This window comes from Muntiacus reevesi, chromosome 11, assembly GCF_963930625.1.
Source record: "Muntiacus reevesi chromosome 11, mMunRee1.1, whole genome shotgun sequence".
NCBI lineage: Eukaryota > Metazoa > Chordata > Mammalia > Artiodactyla > Cervidae > Muntiacus > Muntiacus reevesi.
In genome coordinates, this window is record NC_089259.1 from 32,308,391 (window position 1) to 32,328,038 (window position 19,648).

Here is a 19,648-nt window from a genome sequence, read left to right on the forward strand (position 1 = left end):
CATTAATGTTTACTAAGCACTAAAAATTGAACAGGGATGACTAATTCTGTGAAAAACTGAAAGTGAAAGTCGCTCAGTTTTGTCCGACTCTCTGCGACCCCATGGACTGTACAGTCCATGGAATTCTCCAGGCCAGAATACTGGAGTGGGTAGTCTTTCCCTTTTCCAGGGGATCTTCCCAACCCAGGGATCCAGCTGGGGTCTCCTGCATTGCAGGCAGATTCTCTACCGACTGAGTTATCAGGGAAATGCTTTGAGTAATGAAAATGGTTTGATTACCCCGGTTATAAAGAGTTCCTCATTTTCAAAGTATGGTGAGCGACAGCAGCGCTGGCCATTGCAGGGACTCACACTCTAATGCACGTGGCCTCACGTCACTGGTTGGTGGCGCTTCTTGTGTGTCAGGTAGAGCCTCTGCCCCCTGCCCCTCAGCAGGACTTGGGCCAAGTGCGATGTGTCCCCCTCACTCAGTTATGAGCCCAGAAGCTTCATTCAGCCTGTGTAAGGCCTTGTGTTTAAGCATTACTCACCTGCAGAGTAAAGTGGGGGGAGGTAGCGTGTGTTATTATCACATAGACTTTGTATCTTCGTACGTGTGTCTTTTACCATCCACTTTTTAAACATAGGTGCGAGAAGCTGCTTATAAAATTTTTCTTTATCCCAATGCTGGTCAATTGAAACGTCTAGAAGAGTTGCTCAGCAGCAGAGACCTCCTGGCAAAGTTGGTAGGGTATCCTACCTACTCCCACAGGGCCCTCCAGGGAACAATCGCCCAAAGTCCAGGTGAGCCTGTTTACCCAACTCTTCAGGACAAAACAGGGTTTTTATGAAGCTGAACTTCTGACTTTAAATAGCTAAAGTTACTGTGTTATTTTTAATTTACTTGGAGACCAGTTACTGAGATACTTTGCCTCTTTATTAGGAATGATTTTTAAACAGAGCTAATCATTTGGAATATATCTGCACAACTAGTGTACTTTATGTGCATGTTGAGTAAGTCATTGAGTTAGACAAGACTGTGGTCCGTGTGACCAGATTGGCTAGTTTTCTGTGATTGTGGTTTCAGTCTGTCTGCCCTCTCTCAGCACCTACCGTCTTACTTGGGTTTCTCTTACCTTGGACGTGGGGTATCTCTTCACAGCTGCTCCAGCAAAGCACAGCTGCTGCTCCTGACCTTGGACGTGGGGTAGCTCCTCTCTGCTGCCACTCCTTGTCTAGCTCAGTGAAACTAAGCCATGCCATGTGGGGCCACCCAAGACGGATGGGTCATGGTGGAGAGGTCTGAGAGAATGTGGTCCACTGGAGAAGGGAATGGTAAACCACTTCAATATTCTTGCCTTCAGAACCCCATGAACAGTGTGAAAAGGCAAAAAGATGGGACACTGAAAGATGAACTCCCCAGGTTAGTAGGTGCCCGATATGCTATTGGACATCAATGGACAAATAACTCCAGAAAGAATGAAGGGATGGAGCCAAAGCGAAAACAACACCCAGTTGTGGATGTGACTGGTGATAGAAGGAAGGTCCGATGCTGTAAAGAGCAATATTGCATAGGAACCTGGAATGTTAGGTCCATGAATCAAGGCAAATTGAAAGTGGGCAAACAGGAGATGGCAAGAGTGAACATTGACATTCTAGGAATCAGCAAACTAAGATGGACTGGAATGGGTGAATTTAACTCAGATGACCATTTTATCTACTGCTGTGGGCAGGAATCCCTTAGAAGAAGTGGAGTAGCCATCATGGTCAACAAAATAGTTTGAAAGGCAGTACTTGGATGCAATCTCAGAAATGACAGAATGATCTCTGTTCGTTTCGAAGGCAAACCATTGAATATCACAGTAATCCAAGTCTATGCCCTGATCAGTAATGCTGAAGAAGTTGAAGTTGAACGTTTCTATGAAGACCTATAAGACCTTCTAGAACTCATACCCAAAAAGGATGTCCTTTTCATTATAGGGGATTGGAATGCAAAAGTAGGAAGTGAAGAAATACCTGGAGTAACAGGCAAATTTGGCCTTGGAGAGAATGAAGCAGGGCAAAGGCTAATAGAGTTTTGCCAAGAGAACCCACTGGTCATAGCAAACACCCTCTTCGAACAGCACAAGAGAAGACTACCCATGGACATCAGCAGGTGGTCAGTGCTGAAATCAGATTGATTATATCCTTTGCAGCCAAAGATGGAGAAGCTCTATACAGTCAGTAAAAACAAGGCCAGGACCTGACTGTGGCTTAGATCATGAGCTTCTTATTGCCAAATTCAGACTTAAATTGAAGAAAGTGGGGAAAACCACTAGACCATTCAGGTATCATCCAAATCAAATCCCTTATGATTATCAGTGGAAGTGAGAGATAGATTTAAGGGACTAGATCTGATAGAGTGCCTGATGAGCTATGGACGGAGGTTCGTGACATTGTACAGGAGACAGAGATCAAGACCATCCCCAAGAAAAAGAAATGCAAAAAAGCAAAATGGCTATCTGAGGAGGCCTTAAAATTAGCTGTGAAAAGAAGAGAAGTGAAAAGCAAAGGAGAAAAGGAAAAATATATCCATTTGAATGCAGAGTTCCAAAGGATAGCAAGGAGAGATAAAGCCTTCCTCAGTGACCAATGCAAAGAAATAGAGTAAAACAATAGAATGGGAAAGACTAGAGATCTCTTCAAGAAAATTAGAGATACCAAGGGAACATTTCATGCAAAGATGGGCTTAATAAAGGACAGAAATGGTATAGACCTAACAGAAGCAGAAGATATTAAGAAGAGGTGGCAAGAATACACAGAAGAACTATACAAAAAAGATCTTTATGACCCAGATAATCATGATGGTGTGATCACTTGCCTAGAGCCAGATATCCTGGAATGCAAAGTCAAGTGGGACTTAGGAAGCATCCCTATGGACAAAGCTAGTGGAGGTGATGGAATTCCAGTTGAGCTATTTCAAATCCTGAAAGATGATGCTGTGAAAGTGTTGTACTCAATGTCAGCAAATTTGGAAAACTCAGCAGTGGCCACAGGACTGGAAAGGTCAGTTTTCATTCCAACTCCCAAGAAGGGCAGTGCCAAAGAATGCTCAAACTACCACACAATTGCACTCATTTTTTACGCTAGTACAGTAATGCTCAAAATTCTCCAAGCCAGGCTTCAGCAATACGTGAACCGTGAACTTCAGATGTTCAGGCAGATTTTAGAAAAGGCAGAGGAACCAGAGATCAAATTGCCAACATTCGTTGGATCATTGAAAAAGCAAGAGAGTTCCAGAAATACATCTATTTCTGCTTTATTGACTATGCCAAAGCCTTTGGCTGTGTGGATCACAATAAACTGTGGAAAATTCTTAAAGAGATGGGAATACCAGACCACCTGACCTGCCTCCTGAGAAACCTGTATACAGATCAGGAAGCAACAGTTAGAACTGGACATGGAGCAACAGACTGGTTCCAAATAGGGAAAGGAGTAGGTCAAGACTGTATAGTCATCCTGCTTATTTAACTTCTATGCAGAATACATCATGAGAAACGCTGGGCTGGAAGAAGCACAAGCTGGAAGCAAGATTGCTGGGAGAAATATCAATAACCTCAGATATGCAGATGACACCACACTTAAGGCAGAAAGTGAAAAAGAACTAAAGAGCCTCTTGATGAAAGTAAAAGAGGATAGTGAAAAAGTTGACTTAAAGCTCAACTTTCAGAAAACTAAGATCATGGCATCTGGTCCCATCACTTCATGGAAAATAGATGGGGAAATAGTGGCTGACTTTATTTTTTTGGGCTCCAGAATCACTGCAGATGGTGAATGCAGCTATGAAATTAAAAGAGGCTTACTTCTTGGAAGGAAAGTTATGACCAATCTAGACAGCATATTAAAAAACAGAAACATTACTTTGTCAACAAAGGTCCGTCTCGTCAAGGCTGTGGTTTTTCCAGTGGTCATGTATAGATGTGAGAGTTGGACTGTAAAGAAAGCTGAGTGCCAATGAATTGATGCTTTTGAACTGTGGTGTTGGAGTACTCTCAAGAGTCCCTTGGACTGCAAGGAGATCCAACGCATCCATCCTAAAGGAGATCAGTCCTGGGTGTTCATTGGAAGGACTGATGTTGAAGCTGAAACTCCAGTACTTTGGCCACCTGATGCAAAGAGCTGACTCGTTTGAAAAGACCCTGATGATGGGAAAGATTGAGGGCAGGAGGAGAAGGGGATGACAGAGGATGAGATGGTTGGGTGGCATCACCGACTCAATGGACATGAGTTTGGGTAAGCTCTGGGAGTTGGTGATGGACAGGGAGGCCTGGCATGCTGTGGTTCATGGGGTTGCAAAAATTCGGACACGATTGAACGACTGAACTGAACTGAGTAATTCATACTTATTATTTCATTGATGAATCATTGATGGTGATTTGAATTATTTTTGTTTTAACTCAGCTGGTTTCTGTGCTCAGCCTGGTTAGAATTAGTGTGGGAGGAGATGGGTGATCAGTGCTCCTGCTGGAGGCAGGGTTGAGTGTAGCCCAGGTCATATAGGACTCCTTCTTTCAGAGAGAAGAGGGCTGCTTGGCAAGGTTGGGAGTGGGGAGCGTCTCTCTGGGCGTTTGTGAAAAACTTACCTTTTACTTCGTTGAGTTCTTTATGATTCATCACGTATAAGAGAAAATATATCACAATGAAAATGATGTAATTTTCAAAGACATTGATTAATTTACAGTTACACTTTAGACCCAAGTCTTCAGTAGAGTGGCTGTGTTGGGGGGTTGTTCAGACTTGCTGTATTTTCAGGGTTGAATTTGCAGGACTTGGTGTCGGGCTGAGCGTGAGGAGATGGCAGTGGACACCACGGGTTTCCGTCTGTGTGTCTGGAGGAATTGTGGGGTCACTGGGAACGGCCCTGCAGCGGGAGGGTCACCCTTCCTGCAGGCTCCGTGCTATCTCTGTGCATCCGGCGTCCAGCCCTTCTTTCTCTGCGGGGCCCATAGCTTCTCCCAGGTTTTCTTGACGCCTCCTCGCCTTGTTTCTTTCTCTCTCATGTGGGTCTTTGGGGTCCAGATGGGGTGCCCACATTTGAGGAGCGCGGAGGGGAGTGGGAGGGAATGGGCACAAGTGGAGGAGGTTTGTGCTCGGGAGGTGGGTTTGAGCAGGGCTGTTGGTGGTCGCTGGCAGGGGGCACCACGAGGGGTGTGGAGAGCAGCTGCAGGAAGGGGGCGGGAGCGCGCATTTGCGGTCAGGAGGCTGCAGGGCTCCAGGCTGCTGGCGGCTCTGCACGTGGTGAGACGTCACATTCGCACTCCTGAAGGGAGAGCCGGGCCTGCGACTGAGCCACTGGGAAGACAGGCAGTCCTGCCGATGGGGGTGGGGCCGGGAGCACGGTGGTCCAAGTTCAATGGGAGATACCGGTCGGTGTGCAGGCGGCGACGAGGGTGGGCGACGGATGGGACATGCTGGGACAAGCGCTGGGGGCAGCTGGGGCCAACACAGGCGCCTGAGTGGTGACCAGGAAGTCCACGGCTCACGGGGTGGTCCACGGGGAGGTGTCTTGGAGCTGGACTCTGCATACACGTCGTGTAAGGTGTGACCTGTGTGCTCGGGGGCTGCAGCGTTTAGTTGGGGAGCTTGGACAGGGCCACGTGAGGATAAATCTTAATCCTGGTCGGTGTCCTTCCAGTGCTGAACGCACTGACTAGGCACCGCAGGGCCCTAGGGTTTTAGGAGCTCAGGAGGTTTACAGAGCTTGGGTGGCTGTGGAAAGTTCCATGAGGAAAGTGAAGCTGGAGGTGGGCAGTGGGGGCAGGGAGACAGGGCGAGGGCTGGCAGGCCGTGGTGGGCCCCACGGAACTGGCACGTCAGGGGCCTGTCTTCCAGGAGCTGTGTGGCTGCCTGCAGGCGGTTCAGACTCACTGCTCTTCACAGGACTGTTCCAGGTGGGGAATCGAGGTAGATGTTTCCTGTTCGAGAGAGCTAGAGAAACAGAATGGGTAAGCGTCAGTAAAAGATTAATTATTTTGAAATAGAAAACACACACAGATATATTTGAAAACAGTGCCCTGTGCCCACTGGTTTGACATCCTGAAATAAGGTTTTATTTTGAGCTAGGTAACAGTTTTTTCCTAAAAGCCTTAGCGCCATCTAACATGATACACCAAGCCGTGTTTGCAGGTGGGATCCGTGTTGATGGTGACGAGAGACCCTGGCTTCCTGGATCAGGTCCATTCCTTCCCCACCCTTTTATTTACTCAGAAATGGGATAAACTGAAGAGGGCAAGAAATTAAAACCATGTAAAAAAGATCATCTGAAAACATAAAAACAGTGTTTGTAGTTTACTTTAAAATATGTATGAAAAACTCTATACACATGAATCAGTGCCTAAAAGTGCTAAATTCAAAAATTCACGTGAAAAATTTCCTGTTATGGGAAATAATTGTAATTCCACTGCATTGCTTTTATGGATTTCTGCAATATAATGACTTATGGCTGAAGTATTTTAAGTAGTTAAAAAAAAATTCTACCAGCCTAAATTTTTTAATACTGGAGTAGTCAGTTAACAATGTTGTGATAGTTTCAGATGAAGAGTGAGGGGACTCAGCCACATATATACATGTGTCCATTGTCCCCCAAACTCTGCTTCCACCCAGGGCGGCCACACGACATGGAGCAGAGTTCTCCTTGTTTTACAGTAGACACTTGTTGATTATGCATTTTAACTATAGCAGTGTGTACATGTCCATTCCAAACTCCCTAACTGTCACCCCTGCCCCTCTATCTGGGGCAGTAAGTTAGTTCTGTAAGCCTGTCTCTTTCTAAGTTCATTTGTATCCTTTCTTTGTAGGTTCCGCATAAAGGGATGCCATAAAATATTTGTCCTTGTCTGTCTTACTTCACTCAGTATGACGCTCTCCAGGTCCATCCATATTGCTGAATATGGCATTATTTCATTCTTTTTAGTGGCCAAGTAATGTTCCGTGGTACACATATACCACATCTTTATCCATTCCTCTGCTTGGACACTTAGGTTGCTTCCGCGTCTTGGCTATTGTAAACAGTGCTGCAGTGAACACTGGAGTGCATACATCCTTTCAGATCGTGTTTTTCTCCGCATATATGCCCAGGAGTGGGACTGCAGGGGCATGTGGGAGCTCTGTTTTTAGTTTTTTAAGGAACCTCTGTACTGCTTGCCACAGTGGCTTCACCAGTTTACATTCCCACCTGCAACATTGTAGGAAGGAGAATCTAAAGTTTTAATGTTCTAATTTTGCTACATTTTCTTCCAATATGGATCCTGAATAGATTATTCTGCTGTGTATATAAAAAAAAAAATTTATTCAGAAAAACATTGATTTTTAAAATCTGATGATTCTAAATTGTGCAGACTTTTATGAACAAATTAATATAACTATCAAAAAAACTGAGAAACTTTTTTCCCTTTATACATAGATATAGAAATAGATTGAGATTTTGGATGATTTTGTTTTGCTTCCTGTTAGCTCTTTTTATCTTGGGGTATCATCTAAAGCTCTGGAGTTTATGGTGTCAGCTTTGATGAACTTTCATCTAGAAGTGTCGAGTATTAGGAGCCCTGCTTCCCTTTGAGAATCATCGCTTTAAAGAAACTGTATTTATTGTATGGATTTATGGTCACACCGTTGTGATTTTAACATGTGTGTTCATTTTATTTCATGTAGTTAAAGATATTTTCTTGGGGATTTTCGTTTTAGAGACTGTCATGGAGTTCCTTGAGAAACTGTCCGACAAACTCTCTGAAAGGTTTGGTTTTTTTCTTTTTTTTATTCTGCTTTTTAGAGTACACATGATTTAGCTTTTCTTTTTTTTTTTTTTTAAGACTTTTAAAGATTTATTAAAAGAATTAGGAAGTGACCCATGAAGAATATAGGTGTTGGAATATGGGTCGGATCTTACACTAACAGTGAGCTGTACTTTGAAAGCTCACAGCTGTCCTCTGAGGGCGACTGTCCCGAACACTTGGGCCATCCTCTCTAACTAACCAGTCTTCTTTAGGAACTTATTACTGAGGTGGACTGTTTAAAATCCCCCAAACCTTTTGTGAAACTCAGCATTTTAGCTTGTAATGATTTGGTCACCTAGTCTCGCTCTACTTTGGGCCTAAATAATTGGTGGATCACATCTCCTGTGTTGTGTGTAAAGAATGCCCAGTGTTTGTAACTCAAGGCTCTCTGCTCCTGGTGACCCCTCTGCCACATTGCCGGCCTTCTCCCTGCCCAGCCTCCTGGCCTGGTCCTCGCCACTCTGGTCCTGTTTCTCTGGGGGCCGAGCCCCCAGGAGCCTTCATACCCCCAGCATGAGGCCTCCAGCACGAGTCTTGGCAGGGTCCTGGAGGACCGTGGTCTTCTCTCTCCTGCGGGGCTGTCTAACCCCTGTTCGCTCCTTGACTGCACCTGCATGTTAAAGTTTAGCTCCAATTTCCAGTTTCCGTTATAAACTACTGCCTTAGAACCCAGTCCTCTCTAATTTGCATTATATTTATTAGTTCTGAAATGATTTTTCTTAATGCAGTGAGCTGTTATGGCTTTGATAGAATGAAGTAGTATCAGTTATGCAGTTATTTGAAAATTTATTCTACTTTGCTAGTTAAGCTTTATTGTTCTTTTTTCTCTTGTATGTAGCTATAGACATTTTAAGCAAATATTATCTTCAGATTTTTTTAGTGAAGATTTTTAAATTATATTTAGTGAACTGTATTTTTTAATTATAGAAGTTAATTCTAACTGAAACTTCATATTTTGCAAATATTAAGCACATGTGTGATTATGGCCCAACTAGTTTTTTGATAGGGGAAAATGATAAGTGGTAATCTTAAGTAAAATCTTCTTTTAGAGAAACTAATTTGTTAGTCTCTTTTTTAAAGGATAGCAAAAAGTAGAGATTTGAAGTTTACTGATGAATTTGTATATTCTGTAACACTTAAATTTTCCAAATTTTAGTACTTTAAGACAAATATCAGCTTTTTAGGTAAAAATTACAGTAGTTTACTGATGTATGTATCACTGTCTCTTCTAATACATGTAAAATTTGGATTAATACTAGTTTACATTTTTACTACAAATTACTTCTGTCATGATTACTGAAAAGTAGCAGAAGCAAACTCATCTTTTATAATCTACTTATGAAAATTTTGTCCTGGCAACTAATGATAAACCTGTTTTACAGAACTATGAAAGATTTTGAGATGATTCGAGGGATGAAAATGAAACTAAACCCTCAAAATTCTGTAAGTGACCATGCTGAGTTTCTTTTCCTTTTTACTATTTATTTGTCCCCCTGGGTGTTAGTCGAGGCTCGTGGGGCCCTTGGGGCAGGCTCTGCAGTTGCGGCTTAAGGGCTTAGTTGCTCTGTGCCGTGTGGGATCTTCGTTCCCCAGCCAGGGATCAAACGCACATCCCCCTGTTGGCAGGCAGATTCTCCACCACTGGATCACCAGGGAAGTCCAGAGGTACCTTTATTATAAATGGTCTGTTGGCTGAGGGCTCTGTCTTTTGGCACTGGGAACCATGCCCCCGCTCCGCACTATCACCACGGACCTGGCTAAGGTTGTCTTCCTTCTCCCTCGGTGACTCGTGTGCCTGAGGAGCTGGTTTTCTGGCCGGTGTCCTGCTGCCTTCTTGCATCCCATCCTCCCCGCACACCCCTCCCCCTGGGGCCGGCTCAGGCACAGAGTTAGATGCCGGAAGGAGTTTAACATTTTCAGAGAGTTCTCAGACTGCCTTCCTATTTCCTAGCTTTCCCACCACACCCTCCTAGACCTCTGGGCCCTTTCTCTTCCACCACCCTGGGGCCTGGCCGTTGTCCTCTGCCCCCATTGAAGCCTGCAGTGCCCCTGTGCTCCTCCCACTCACTTGCTGCTTTGCATTCCTTTCATTTATTTTATTTTTTACTGAAGTGTAGCTGATTGACAGTGTTGTTCTTTACTTTTAAACTGTGGCTGACATCTGTGGCTCCAATACTTTGGCCACCTGATGCGAAGAGCTGACTCATTTGAAAAGACCCTGATGCTGGCAAAGATTAAGGGAGCGAGGAGAAGGGGATGATAGAGGATGAGATGGTTGGATGGCATCACCGACTCAATGGACATGAGTTTGAGTAAGCTCCGGGAGTTGGTGATGGACCGGGAGGCCTGGCGTGCTACAGCCCAAGGGGTCGCAAAGAGTTGGACATGACTGAGCAACTGAACTGACTGACTGATATCTGTGGGCCAGTAGATGCTGTGCGTCTGGGTCAGGAGAGGAGATGGTGTCTAAACTAAACCTTTTGGGCCCCGTTCATAAGGGCAGAGATCCTGTTCACAGAGCTCTGCTCAGAGCCTGGAGTTGTATTTCTAAGCAGCATACTCTCCAGGAGGTGCTGCTGAGTGATTCAGAGGACGGCTCATGAGGGACCACTGCACAGCAGGCAGAGCTCGGGCCAGGACACAGTAGGAGAAGGGAAACACAGCCTGCCCTCCTGAAGCTTACACCTGGGGAGGAGCGAGATTGCAGACTGGAAGAGTCAGCCTGCACGGTCCTGCCGGGTGGGGTTCCAGAGGGAATAGTGCAGACAGGAGGGTGGAGGGGCCGTCTCGTAAGGCCTGGGCAGTGACCACCCCTCCAGGGAGATGACACAGAGCAGCCCTGGGAGAATCGAGGGGCCCGCGACAGCCAGGGACGAACCCCAGGTAGAGAGGGGCATGGGAGGCCAGTGCAGGCCAGGCCAGGCTCACAGGGGGTGGGCTCAGGGGTGTGTGAGGGGGAGGTGGAAGGTGGGGACGCACTGGCGGCCGGCACATGTGGACTGTGCATCTGAACCAGGCTGACCGCGTCCGGCCCAGCCACTGTCTGTCCTCTGTCACCTGCCAGCCTGCCCCCCCGGGGACAGTGGCCCCTGCAGGGTTCCCAGCTCTGTCACTGTTCTGCAGCCGGCATCAGGAACAGTTGTTCAAGTGCTTCTTTATGACAGGTTTTCTTTGCCAAGTTCAGGATTAATTCTGCCACAACTCGGTCTGAACTGCTGCTTTCATCCCTGGGATCCACCCTAAGGTTCTTTAGGTCCAGAAAGGGCCCTAGTCGTGCCTTTAGTTCCCTGACCCACCTGCACCGTCTTGTGGGTTAACACGTGGGCCGTCTGGGGTAGATTTCAACGTGGCTAATTTCATCTATTAATGTTGAGTTTTAGTAGCTCACATTTTAGAATGACATTTGTCTGCCTTCTCCCCCAATTCTGCAAGTATGGCTGATTTCTGCCTCTCTGCTCATTGATTACAGGGAAGGTGGAATAGAAAGTAAGGAATGAAACTCTTGCCAGGTGATGAGTTCCTAGGGTTTTTACAAAACTTTCCTGATACAGTCACAGGTTACATTTTATAAACTGACTGCATTATTGATGAAAACTGTGAAATCATCCCAGCTTTCCTAACGGTGAGCTTCTCTGCTGCAGGAATTGATGCCCTGGGACCCCCCGTACTACAGCGGACTGATTCGGGCTGAGAGGTGTGTGTCTGGAAAAGTGCTCCCGTGTGAGAAGGCAGGACCGATGTGTCTTGAGCATTTGCCCACTGACTGGGCAGCTGTGCCTTCACTTGGCGCCCACATTGCCAGCGCCTGCCTGGCGGTCACTCCCCGGTCCTGAAGCTGCGCTCTTGGGCCTGTCCCCCGCAGCCTGTCCCCATGGCTTCTGTGGTTTCCCTCTGTAGACCCCCTGAGTGTGTCCCCGTCTGCCTCTACCCCTGGCGTCACCCTCAATACCAAAGTAATCAGTCTGCTGCTCTTCTGAAGGAAAATAGGTCTGAAAACCCCTCCAGGGTAGAGACCCGCTTCATGATTCAGTCCTTCCTTGACTCCTGATTTATAAATGAAGAGTGAGCTGTGCTCCCCTCTAGACGCTGAAGCACACAGAAACGCGGCTGCTTCTCCTCGGCAGGTTCAACATCGAGCCCAGTCTCTACTGCCCGTTCTTCTCCCTGGGCGCCTGCATGGAGGGCCTGAGCCTCCTGTTCAACAGGCTGCTGGGGGTCTCGCTGTACGGGGAGCAGCCCGCGAAGGGTGAGGTGTGGAGTGAGGACGTCCGCAAACTGGTGAGTGCCCGGGGCAGAGCACGCGCCCGTCTGCGGGGCCTGCTACCCTGTCCACAGAGCTTCAATCCAGACCGCTGCTCTGGTTCTGGACGCTGTGAAAGAACAGTGTTCTCTCGAATCAGCTGTTGCAGGAAGGTAGGGTAAACATGTAGCAGCAGAGTTCTTTCCCTGAGAGAAAACACCTTTCTGAGGAGTTGGATAGAGGGTTGAGCCCACATGTACATTGGCGGCTGGGCTGTGGCCCATGTGCTGGTGTGAGTCCTGGACGGTCACTCCGAGCCCGGGGCCCTCCCTCCCGTCGGGGCCCACTTCATGTGAGCTGCAGGTGTTGCTTTCCTTGGTGGGGTTTGAGGTTTTGCGGCCCTCAGGCTTAGTGCTCTGGCTTAGCGCACTGTACTCGCATCACTGTTTTCTAAGAAGCGTGAACTGTCTCCTCATTGCCTGGCTGTGTTCGGTGATTGTAGATTAAGCTTAGTTACCAAACAGCTGGCAGTCTGCTGAGCGTCACACAGATGGATAACCTGCAGCGATGCCATGAAGGGAGAAGGTATAACAGGATAGTGCCAGGAGCCAGTGCAGGCGATGGAGGGTCCGATTCAGGAGGGAGCCCCCTGCATCGGGCAGGTTTCCCCAGTGCCTTGAGCAGTTCCTGGCACCAAGAGGTTGCCTCATGGAGGCTTGCTGGAGTCCCGAAGCATTGAGGTTCTGTCCGGCAGAGGCCCCGCTTGTACAGAGGTGGATGGAGACCCGCTCTCCTTGAGCTGTGCCTCGCGGGGCTGACCTGGGAGGAGGCATCACTCCCTGCTCTTCGACCGAAGCCCACGCTGCCATGGTTGGTGTGCGGGCGTCCTCACTTCCTGGGCTGCAGGAGGGGTTGCTGTGCTGCCGTCCTGGGCTGGCTCGGGCCCAGGGAAGAGCATGGAGCGGGGACTGCAGTCACAACTCAGGGCTTGTTGGGAGGGTTCCTCTCCTGTCAGAGTTCGCCAGTCACCCCAGAGACACAGCAGAAGAGGCTGAAGGCCCGGTGGACCGACATCGAGGTGACCTGGGAAGCAGAATGTCATAAAATGTCTGCATTGGTGGCTGTCAGTGTTTTATGTGCAGGTTCTGGTGTTTGGAATGTGTTTCTACTTTTGGAAGTTCTGATGGCTTCTTTCACCAGTAAATCAACCTTTTTTTTCTAGGCTGTGGTTCATGAATCAGAAGGACTGCTGGGATACATTTACTGTGACTTTTTTCAGCGAGCAGACAAACCACACCAGGTGATGCTTTATTTACAAACCAGTCTCTCTAAAGTGATTAGCAGTTAATGTGTATTAATGTTACCTTTAGCTCTCATTTTTGTAGTTACTAATATTTAAAAGACATTAATGGTGGTGACTAAATGTGTGCTTTTGAAATTGGGTAGAATTTAAAGATGGCAGAAGTTACGAGATGGTTACAGAAATGTGTATCTGCCGTTTTCATCTGGGTCGAGGTAGCAATGATTGTAGTGATGAATGCTAATGTTTTAGGAGCCTGCGTGTGCCCGCCAGCACCTGAGCCCTTCTCATGCGCAGCTTTGAAAGTTCCCCTCAGCCTTTTGAACTCAGTCCTGATGAGATGAGGACACTGAGGCCAGAGAACTGCGGTTCCTTGTCCAGAGTCACAGTTAGAGGTGCGGGGATTGGAGCCCGGACTTCTGTCTGTACGTGGCGTGGGCCTGCTCTAACACTGGGCAAGGTGTGTCTCTGAGGAACCTTGTCAACCACCAGTTCGCTCCCTGTGTGAAGCTGCGGGCCAGGTTTCCAGGTCAGTCAGCTTCAGCAGTTTTGGGCCATTGGATTGGAACTGTCAAGAATTCAGGTTATAAAGTTATAAAAGAAATAATGGTACCTTGTATTCAGTAGTGATCCACAGTTTCTGCAGCAGTTATAGCAGACGCTAGTTAATGCTCTGGTGTTTGACACGGTGGAGGGGAGGCTGGTGGAGGTAACCAGTTCCCAGGGGATGTGGCCAGCAGGTCTGCACAGTGTGACCAGAGTGAGGGCCATTGGCTGCTGCACCATCTGTTCCTTCACTGTGCTTGAAAGGCTGGAGAGTCCAGGTTTGTGACCTGGGTTCAGGTTTGAGGTGCCACGGCCCTAGCTGTGTGTCCCTGGACACGCAACTTAGTATTTCCAAGACTCGGTTTGTTTTCTCATCTCAGAAATGAAATATCTGCCTCATAGGCTTATGTGAGAAGAAATGATCAAATTTTGTATGTGGACTGAGAAAGCGACTCAGGTTCCATGCTTTGTGATAGTTGAGAGCTCGTCACTTCAAGCGATGGAGACAGTGGTGGGGGTGTGGCTTGTCTCATCGCCAGCAACAGAAGGGGCTCATTAACACCACCGTCCCTCCCCCCGTGACTGCCTTTCTCCCTGCCCTGAGCATCTTGAGGGTCTGACCTCAGTGTTGACTGTGTCTTCAGCTCCTCGAACGTCAGCTCAGCACGTCTTTGGAGTGAATGAATGACTTTGTCAACATGAGCTCAGGGTATTACTGGTGCTTTTTAAAAAAAGTAACATTTCAGCAAAGGAGAAAGTGTTGGGGAAAAAAGTATAAATAAAAATAGAATTATGATAACACTTGTACTCACCCATTTTGATAGAACCTTGTATTCATTAAGACTTGCTTACCCTTTAGCTTCTGATCGTTTCTTTACTGGTCTCATTTTCTTAAAGGATTGCCACTTCACCATCCGAGGAGGTCGTTTAAAGGAAGATGGGGACTACCAGCTCCCAGTGGTGGTCCTTATGCTGAACCTGCCCCAGTCCTCAAGAAACTTGCCCACGCTGTTGACTCCCGGAATGATGGAGAACCTTTTCCATGAGATGGGCCATGCCATGCACTCGATGCTGGGACGGACTCGATACCAGCATGTCACTGGTGAGCAAGAGCTCACTCAGTACAGGACTTTGTTTATTGCAGTTCTTTAAACACATGCTTTTCATCTTAGTTGGAAAAAAGCCTTTTGTTTAGAAAATCTGTGGTCATTGATCACAGGTGGCTTCGTTTTATCCTTCCACTTGTGATTCAACCCAATCTTTATACATTTTTTCCATCCATGACAACAGTTCTCACCAAGGCTGTCTGAGTGCCTGTCTCTCCAGTTTGTACCATTTTGCATTCTGCTGTGTTTTATCTGAAATTTACATCAGTGGCTGTGTGTGTGAACAAGCACTCTTCTTAGCTCCAGTGCAGGCTTAGCAAGTGAACATGTGAATGTACACAGCCTCTTTTTTTCCAAAACCAGTCAGAAAACTTCAGGGCATGTTGAAAGGCATGGCCACTGTCTCTCTTCTGCATCCCCTGCATAAAGCCATGGTTTTCCTGCTGATGTCAGCCCCCCTCCTCGTCATCCTATCTAAGCTCACCATCAGATGGGTCAGCCCTGCACTGCCTGGACAGGTGTGGTTTTCGGTATTCAGCAGCTAACTTTACACACACAGTGTTTAGGAGAGGAGAAGATATTTTGAAAAGACTGCAGATGGTCTGGACAGAATCATAAAGTGCCACCAACACATTCTTATAGGATTCGTTACTTTAAGTAATTTTGGGTTTGAAATGTTGCCTTTCTATATTGAGGGTTGACCTTGTTCCAGAAATAGTAGATATAATACTTTTAAAACGAATGAAGGATCCTGGCTTTTGGTGATGGAATTCAGTGCGTTAAATTAGAATGAGTTCATTGTAAGAATGTTGTAATTTGTGTGTCAGGTGTAGCCTGGCGGAGCTGAAGACAGTTTTGTTTGTAGAGGGTGTGAACCGTTGCTTTACAAGTGCTTTACCCAGCTGTGCAAATATTTTGTTTTGCTTCTGATACATGGGAAAATGGATGAGATGAGTACAGACTTTCCTGCAAATATGTGCAATAATTTTATAGAAGTAAAATACTGATTTAATGAATTAAAGACTATCATAGTTCATCAGAAGTACAAATAAAAATGTAAACGAGCGCCTGCGGTGACATTGACACGCTGCCATGATTCCTGCCGACTTCTCCTCTCGCCCCTTCCAGGGACCAGGTGCCCCACGGACTTCGCCGAGGTCCCATCTATCCTGATGGAGTATTTTGCCAACGATTACCGGGTGGTTCACCAGTTTGCCCGACACTATCAGACAGGCCAGGTAGGGCTGACGCATGTGTGTCCTTGGGCGTGGTAGGGGCGGCTCCTGGGACTCAGCAGCCGGCACCAAATGCTTGCTGCCTCTGCAGAATCTTCTCCAAACCAGACGACTCCTCCTGTTTCCTAACTCGCTCCCTTCATTTGTCACTGTTGTGCCGCGAGGGGGACAGGCAGCTGCCCTTGTTGTGCACCAGCAGTGTTAACAGGTCCACACACCATCCCCCTTGGAAGGCATTGCGTCCTGTCTCCAGAGGGGCGAGGCCATCCATGGAGCCTCAGTGCTGCCTCGGAAAACTTCTGCTCCTCCTGTCCTTTCTGCTCCTGAAGATTGGTTTCTCGGTCTGAATCTGTTGTTTCATAAACTGTGATGTCATATTTCCCTAATACGTTTAGTTAGCGTCTGTATGAGGCCAAGTCTGAAAATCTCTTATGTTTGAGTTGTTGTTGTCTAGTCGCTCAGTCGTGTCTAACTCTCGCGACCCCATGGACTGTAGCCCACCAGACTCCTCTGTCCATGGGATTCTGCAGGCAGGAATACTGGAGTGGGTTGCTGTTTCCTTCTCCAGGGGATCTTCCCTACCCAGGGATTGAACGTGCCTTTCCTGTATCTCCTGTGTTGGCAGGTGGATTGTTTCCCACTGAGCTACCAGGGATAGGTTTAACCAGCACCTTGTCATGTTAGAGATTGTGCTTCTGTTGAGTAGGGCTAAGGGAGCCCTGCTCTGCAGTGAGTAGCTCTAAGCTGACTGTCAGCATCGTGTGTTTCCTGTCCGCGTGTCCCTGTCCTTTCGGGGCTTTGATGATGCACTGTTTCATTAGGTGGTGTTCCCCTCAGTCTGCAGCTCCCCAAGTGCCCGGGGACAGTCATGTTAATCTTTGAATCCTCAGCATTTATTTATTTAACTTTTTAAACTATATCTGTTGCATTTTATATATTATGTAACAGGCAATACAGTTAAAGCAATGAAATGAATTAGGAAAAAAGACGGTAAGTCCATTGGATTTAGAACTCAGTTGTTTGACAAACAGATGTAAGACCCAGGTAGGAAATCTTTACATAGCAAAACTAAGCATCTATGCTCACAGGAGAGCCTCTCAAATCCTATTTTTTTTTCATTTAAAATTTACTAAAATTTACCGTAGGTCTTTATTTGTAGAATCCTCAGCATTTAGAATTGTGCCAAACACCAAACCAGTTGAAGGACTGAGCAAAATCAGTAAAAGGGTCCAAGCCACCTTTGCTTGTGACTTTTCTTTCCGGTTCTCTTTCTAGTTATATCTCTGGATGCATGATGTGAGTTGGCTGTTTCTATTCTTTGGACTTGATTGTCTCTGTCATTGTCAGCATAGGATAATGGCTGAGTTCTGGAGAGCTACTCTGAGTTACTCACTCTCTATCATAATCTATTTGAGTTTGTTAAAAGAATGAAATAGAAGGATTAGTAATCCAGTCAGCTACCTGTTCATCAGCCTGCGAAGAGTTGCGCTGGGGATTATGTAAACTCAGCTAAGAACACTGACGCACGTAGCCCCTCGCATGGCAGCGCATTCACCCCGGCTCCACACTGGGGCCTGCGAATGGGGAGGAGACCTGACTGCGCGCCTCTTTGAAGCCCGAGTCGGTGGACGCCGAGGGACAGTAGCGTGGGGGTGGCCGGTGAAGAGTGGGGAGGCTAGAGGTGGCCCCTGAGAGCCGTGCAGAGGTGCCTAAGAAACCAAGGGCAGCAGGAAAGAAGCTGTCTGAGGAGCTTAGGCTTGTAAGAGGCCTTGACACCGGCACGAAGGGCGACTGCAACCGAGCAGCGCGGGCCCTTCAGGGTGAGGCTGAAATTCACCACAGATAATGAGTTTGCAGTTACTGTTGTCCCTTTCCAGAGCAATCAGGAAAACAAAGATGGGCTAGAACCCCTGCTTGGAGGGTGGTGTACCATCCCTGATAAGTTCCTATTTTAATCCTGAATTCTTCAGTCAGAAGAACCATTTTCTAACAAGATTGCTTCAAGAAAAGAGTATGAAGTCCACAAGTACTCTTCAGAGATCAGACCGGAGGAAAGCAGCAAGCTGCTCTGGATTAATTCCAGGCCCAGACTCAGGAGGGATGCCCAGCGGGCTGAGGGGCCACAGACACAGTGTCCACGGCAGGAAACCATTCTGTGATTCCATGGAGACAGGAGAGCCCGCCAGAGCCACGGGGCACAGGTGCATGGGGGGCTTGCTCTTCCTGTCGCTGATTAAACACCAAGTGGCTGGATGTTTTCATTTCGAGGGCAGGTCTCACCCAAGGGCAGAAGTTCATTCCCCCAAGTCTAGGCTTCTGTAGATAAATAACATGAAGGCCCGGAAGAGCACTTGTGGGCGCATCTTTGTGCTTCATTTCCTGCCCCGCTGGTCTCCCCGCTGGCCGCCTGGTGCATCCAGAGGCTCTCACAGTCGGGGTAATGTCTCCGTGACTTATTAACCCCCCAGTCTTTTATCTGAACTCAGCATCCCAAAGCCAGCAGATTCCTGTGGTCGAGGAATTAGAAGTATGCCTCTCAGTTCTGCAGGTGCCTCGCAGCTGCCAGAGGAAGCAAACCCCAGGGGTGCTCATTCAAGGTTCAGACTGTCTTGACAGTGCCAGGGCTGCAGCAGGGCTTGTTGCAAATTAATCTTAAAACCAATAGCTCAGAAATACGGATTTGGTAGCAGCTCATATGAAAGGGTGCAGGTTTTTAGACGTGATGAACCCAGTGCGGCTCGGTGGTCTGGAGGGAGCTCCTTCGATCCTGGTGCCCATAGGCGGTGTTGCAGGCCCCATGGTGTCCAAGGAGTTGGGGTGTGTCTTTCCTCTTTGTGCTTGTGGGCTGTGGCCTGCGGGCTGACCCCTTCCAGGTGCTGCCAGCGAGCGCAAGGTTATCTGTGAACGGCCTGCTTGCCTGGAAGCACGGCTCTGTCCTCCCTTAGACATCTCCACACACAGCTCCTTGCCATCCTGGTAAAATGCACAGAAGGTAAATCTCGCCAGGTTACCTGCATGTCAGCGATGTTCCGGGGTCAGTGCACCAAGGTGCCATGCTCCCCTTTCCACGCCCCCCCGCCCCCCACCCCGATGCTGTCCATCCTGCAGAGCTGGGGCTCTGCGAATCAGACACTGCGTCTCTTCTCCCCTCCGCAGCCCTGTCAGCCACCACTCTACTCTGTCTCCAAGAGTCCAACTCTTCTGGGGACCTCACGAAGTGGATCATGCAGCATTTGTCTCTTGTAGTTTATCTCACTTAGAACAGTGTCTGCAAGGTTCATCTCAGGGGTGGCCTGTGTCAGAACGGCTTTCCTTTTTAAGGCTGGGTTGCCATCTTTGTGTGACTGGATCACACGAAGATGTGGACCACACAAAGATGTTCAGGCTTTCTTCTGCTCGTGGGCACCTGTGCTGCCTCCATCTTTTGGCCG

The 19,648-nt window shown here is 47.6% G+C and overlaps 1 protein-coding gene across 2 annotated transcripts in view; it reads left to right on the plus strand.

Moving 5' to 3' along the window:
- MIPEP (mitochondrial intermediate peptidase) overlaps positions 1–19,648 on the plus strand; it is an 80,482-nt gene that overhangs the window by 14,051 nt on the left and 46,783 nt on the right. The window contains exons 7-14 of one of the 2 annotated variants that reach the window (XM_065901636.1): positions 627–783; positions 7,702–7,750; positions 9,173–9,233; positions 11,432–11,484; positions 11,915–12,068; positions 13,253–13,330; positions 14,774–14,978; positions 16,111–16,220. In XM_065901636.1, the coding sequence (XP_065757708.1) occupies positions 627–783; positions 7,702–7,750; positions 9,173–9,233; positions 11,432–11,484; positions 11,915–12,068; positions 13,253–13,330; positions 14,774–14,978; positions 16,111–16,220 (867 nt within the window). Of the gene's footprint in view, positions 1–626; positions 784–7,668; positions 7,751–9,172; positions 9,234–11,431; positions 11,485–11,914; positions 12,069–13,252; positions 13,331–14,773; positions 14,979–16,110; positions 16,221–19,648 lie in introns of both variants that reach the window. The other variant, XM_065901635.1, reaches the window with a different exon arrangement.